The sequence below is a fragment of the Schistocerca nitens genome, chromosome 2 (genome assembly GCF_023898315.1).
Source record: "Schistocerca nitens isolate TAMUIC-IGC-003100 chromosome 2, iqSchNite1.1, whole genome shotgun sequence".
Classification (NCBI taxonomy): Eukaryota; Metazoa; Arthropoda; class Insecta; order Orthoptera; family Acrididae; genus Schistocerca; species Schistocerca nitens.
In genome coordinates, this window is record NC_064615.1 from 405000780 (window position 1) to 405006163 (window position 5384).

A 5384-nucleotide genomic window follows, 5' to 3' on the forward strand; every position below is an offset into this window, starting at 1 on the left:
ATAAGTAAATTGAATTCAATTAAATTTCATCAAATCTGTTAACAATCAATACTCAACTTCCGGTGCGTTACGAGTCCCAGGACTGAACCAACGCAGCACCTCCAAATGCTCTGCCGAGCCGCCCGCTGCCAGCCGCTTCAACGGACGCAGGAAGGCGCGCCGATATTCAGAACCTCCTCGCCGGTCGACAGCATACGTCCGAATTGCAAATTAGGCCCCTCGCGGACCCACGCTCAGGAAGATTCCTTTCGCGACGAGCAGGTAACGCCCTATACCACGGAGCCGCTGCTCGCGTCGCTTACGCTGATGCCGCGGCCTGCGTGCTGTCCCAATAGCACCGGCAGAGAAGTCGCTTCTTGATGCCTCAACTGCCAACTCTCCACGAGAGCCCATACAGCCACTTCTTAAACCGACACGAACAGCCCACTTTTCCCCTTTCCCGCTAGAGGGAGACACCGAAGCCTTCAATTGCGACAACGGCGCCACCGCCAGAAAACGGAGGGCGACTGCTTCACGCTACGCGCTGCTGCGTGCTTTTCAAAGCTAACTTTACTACGGCTCACTCTCCGGTTAATGAAGCAGACAGAACGGCAGCACAACTGAATGCCTTAAGCCACTAAGCTAGATTATTTATACCCTTACATTACATTATACTCCCTTGGTCTAGGAATAGCATCTCTGACTAGTAATCAAACCGTCCTCTCCATTGCTTAAATTTATTATACGAGTCTTAAGCAAAAAGAGGACAAAGACTTCCAGCATAAGAAGTCACCCTCACTCCGCCAACAGTCTTGTCAAAGAGGGCGGAAGAGCGCACAGAGAAGTTCATGGAAGTCTTTTTCCCTTGGGATGGGAAACTACCGCTAAAAGATGGAAGAATCAGCAATGATCAACGGTGTGAGGATGCAGAAGGCAATGAAGACTACTGCATTAGAGACAATTTGTATTTACAGGATATGTAGCCTGTAATTGAAAATATGTCATCTCTCCATTGGCAAAAGATTCTGGACTAGTCCAACATTCACATCTCTGGGAGGTGACTGCCAAGGGCGAGGTGAGTATGAGAAAAAATCACAATACACAACGAAAGGGTAACGTTGTAATAATCGGGGCATGGACTGTCAGAATCTTGAACTTGGTGAGGAAGCTAGAAAATCTGAAAAGGGAAATGTTAAGGCTCAGTCTAGACATAGCGGAGAGCCAGTGAACTGGAATGGGAGGAAGACACGGAGATCAGATCAGAGAAGTATAGGGTAATATCAATGGCAGCAGAAAATGGTATAGCGGTAGTGGGCTTCGATATGAATAAGGGGGTATGGCCCGGAGTGGGTTACTGTGAAGTATACCCGCCGACTTTGCAGGAGGGGGGATGAGGAGATGCAGCGGCTGCATGATGATATTGAACTGGTTATTCGGGCTCTTTTCGATGAGTGGGGCGGGGGTGGTTGTGCTTGGCGGCGGGGTTCTGGTGGCGGGGTGGGAATTGGGGTTCTGTTGGGCTGTGGTGCTGCGCTGCATGATGATATTGAGCTGGTGATTCGGGCTCTATTTCGATGAGTGGGGCGGGGGGTGGTTGTGCTTGGCGGCGGGGTTCCGGTGGCGGGGTGGGCGTGGGGTTCTGTTGGGCTGTGGTGCTTCTTGGCTCGGGATTGTGCGTCGCTGGGGTTCTGTTGGGCTGTGGTGCTGCGCTGCATGATGATACTGAGCTGGTGATTCGGGCTCTATTTCGATGAGTGGGGCGGGGGGTGGTTGTGCTTGGCGGCGGGGTTCCGGTGGCGGGGTGGGCGTGGGGTTCTGTTGGGCTGTGGTGCTTCTTGGCTCGGGATTGTGCGTCGCTGGGGTTCTGTTGGGCTGTGGTGCTGCGCTGCATGATGATACTGAGCTGGTGATTCGGGCTCTATTTCGATGTGTGGGGCGGGGGGTGGTTGTGCTTGGCGGCGGGGTTCCGGTGGCGGGGTGGGCGTGGGGTTCTGTTGGGCTGTGGTGCTTCTTGGCTCGGGATTGTGTGTCGCTGGGGTTCTGTTGGGCTGTGGTGCTGCGCTGCATGATGATACTGAGCTGGTGATTCGGGCTCTATTTCGATGAGTGGGGCGGGGGGTGGTTGTGCTTGGCGGCGGGGTTCCAGTGGCAGGGTGGGCGTGGGGTTCTGTTGGGCTGTGGTGCTTCTTGGCTCGGGATTGTGCGTCGCTCAGCCCACAGTGGACTACTGCAGATCGACACTTAAGGGACACCAAATACAAATCGACATCGAGAACGACGCCCTGTCATATGGCACTCACGGTATACGGTGAAATTAAATGTAAATAATACATCTTCTTTAGAACGTCTGTGTAGGGCCATGATTTTACCCACGCTGTCACTTGGCTGAATGTGTATAAGGCGTTGTGGCATCATTTAAACATACCCAAATCGTCACTGTAGCTTTGTATTTCTAATAAAGTCGACGTTTGTCCTCACCTCTATGGCGATTAAAACGATTTCGCCCCTGGGTGGGCTCGAACCACCAACTTTCCGCTTAACGGCCGAACGAGTTAGCCGATTGTGCCCCAGACGCCTCGACTTCTGCTCACTTCTGCTCTCTTTATCAATGCCCTCTAACAAGGGCAATCACAGAAGTTGGAAATGAAAACACAGATGCAAGGAAGCTAACTGCGAAAGAAACATTAGTAACAGAAGAAATACTTCATTTATCGGCGAATGAATGAAGTACAAAAATACTCACGGAAATTCAGGAATACAGAAACGCAAATCACTAGGAATGAAATAAATAAGAAGTGTAGAGAAGCTAACGCGAAATGGCTGTACGAAAAATTTATAGAAATCGAGAAAGAAATGATTTTCGGATGGACTCACTGAGCATGCAGAAAATTCAAAACAATTTTGGTGAAATTCAAAACAAGGACAGTAACATTAAGAGTGCAATGGGAATTCCACAGTTAAATGCAGATGAGAAAGCGGATAGGTGGAAAGGGTAAACTGAAGGCCTCTGCGAGGGGAAGAAGTTGACTGATGACGTGATGGAAGAAGAAACAGGGGCCGACGGGCAAGAGACAGGTGTTAGGATCAAGTAACACAGAAGGTATAGATACCATTCCATCGGAATTTCTAATTCGTTGCGTGAAGTGGCAACAAATAACTATGCGCTTTGGTGGATGTAAAATATGAGACTTCCAGAAAAACGTCATCCACACAATTCTGAATATGGCAAGAGGCGATGTGTGGTAGAATTATCACACACTCAGCTTCACAGCTCATGCAACCAAGTTGCTAACAAAAATGACACACAGAGGAATGGAAAAGAAAATTGAGAATGTGTTAGACGACGATCGGTTTGGTTTTTGGAAAGGTAAAGGCACCAGAGAGGCAGTTCTGACGCTGTGGTTGATAACAGATACAAAAATGGAGGAAAATCAAGACACGTTCATAGGATTTGTTGACGTGGGAAAAGCGTTCGGCAATGTAATACGATGCAAGATGTTCAAGATTATCAGAAAAGTTATAGGAATAGGCGGATAATTTACAATACGTACAATACTTAAGATGGAAAGGTAAGACAGAAAGACCAAGAACGAAATGCTTCGATTAAAAACGTTCGAAGCCAGGGTTGTAGGCTTCTGCTCTGTTAATATATATGATCCGACTTCTGGTCATCAATGTAAATGTGTAAAGGCAGGGAAGGGGGCAGAAAGTTTTTACATATGCCTCGTGACGGGAGCGTGCAGGAGGTCCAGCTGTTAGGATTTGAGAGTGGGCATCCAGGGCTGCCGTTAAATGACAGAACAGGAAATTCGGTACAATAAAGAGGATATATTTCAATGTACGGTGTACAAGGGGCGCGCCTAGTGTAGGAAGTTACCAGGTTTAGTCCAGCCTGGGAGGTCGAACAATTAATTGAAATGGGTAACGGAAGGGGAAGTGGTTCATGTTAATTTATGTTGATAGATGGTCGTGAAAAGCAGAGCCAGAGGCTTTGCCTTCTGAAAAGACATCTTTCTGCTCGAGGTCTGGATTACAAGAGAGGGATACAACTGTGTTCCGCACCGCAGAACACTCCAGCGTCTACACACGTGACATGTATCCTACACATGCTATTGGCTAAAACCAATGGCGTGAATTCGCTAGCAGATTTCTCAGGGCGTCTCTTGTCAGCAGCTTTATCTGGGCAGAACTGCCTCGGTTTTGAAAGGCAAGCAACTTGTGTCACGTAGATACGGCGTAAGTTGGTCTAGGAGTAAACTTGGAAAGATTTGACTGGGCCTTTGAAATAAATTTTTTATACCAATTCCCTAAAATATTCTTTGACTGGCTGCCACCATGTACATTCCTTCCCCCTTCCAGAGAAGTGATGACAAACATTGTTTACAAAACGGCGTCAGTCACTCCCCGAAAAGACGGTTTGCCCTAGTAGGAGCCTTAATACTATGGGAGGGATCTGTTACAATTTTTCATTTGGTGTATGTAAGTGGGAGGGGACTAACATATTGTCAAGTTTATCAAATTTCATGAGTTAAGAAGATAGTAAAATATTAACTATTCAAATTACAATACAATATCTCCTGTAATAGCCGGCGGGAGTGACCGAGCGGTTCTAGGCGCTACTGTCTGGAACCGCGCGACCGCTACGGTGTGTGATGCCCTTAGGTTAGTTAGGTTTAAGTAGTTCTTAGTTCTAGGGGACTGATGACCTCAGAAGTTAAGTCCCAAGTGCTCAGAGCCATTTGAACCACTTTTTTCTCCTGTAATAGTTAAAATCATCACTGTCCATATCATCAGATCTTGAAACATACAATGTTAAAATCATACCAGAATGCTTCACAAAAGAGGAATAAACTATTTTGGTTTCTGTTAGTTTCAGGAAAAAAAATCCGTTATTAATCTGCTGTTGCAGTACAAACTCGTTGTCATAGGGAGTAGATGGTGGCCGAACTGAATCAGCACCGATCTTTTAATGATTTACAGGCATTGTTTGTATTATATGCCAAATATTAATCTCATTGCTAGATAGTGGAACCAATACCAAAAATAAAATGCATCAACAACATGACAGAATACTCAGCTCTAGGATAATCAGAGTATTTGGGTAAAAACATAATAAATCAGCATAATGCAATCGTCAACATCTGAATTGGGCAAGAACTGCGTGAAGTACATTTAAAAAGAGTGATAACAAACGTAAGATTGTTCTGTATCCTCCTCATATTAGTTATGGCTAAGAGTTGCACAAAGTTTCACATGCTACAAAATGTTAACACTTTTCAGTAGAATGGAAGATGCAGTTAGCAAGCTGAAGAGATGATGTTCCATAAATCACATGAAAATCTTTAACCACATTAACTCAGGTTAAAATACAAGGTATAAAAGTTTTCTTGTAAAATATAGGAATT

At 46.2% G+C, this 5384-nt stretch overlaps 1 protein-coding gene across 1 annotated transcript; it reads right to left on the reverse strand.

Moving 5' to 3' along the window:
* Positions 1 to 1408: 1408 nt before the first annotated feature.
* On the reverse strand, positions 1409 to 1870 carry LOC126235053 (uncharacterized). The gene has a single exon (XM_049943788.1). The coding sequence runs from the start codon at positions 1868 to 1870 to the stop codon at positions 1409 to 1411; it is 462 nt and encodes a 153-aa protein (XP_049799745.1).
* Positions 1871 to 5384: the final 3514 nt, after the last annotated feature.

Excerpts from the sequence above, each read along its gene's own strand:
- LOC126235053 (XM_049943788.1), bottom strand. The coding sequence starts at position 1,870 with ATGCAGCGCAGCACCACAGCCCAACAGAACCCCAGCGACGCACAATCC.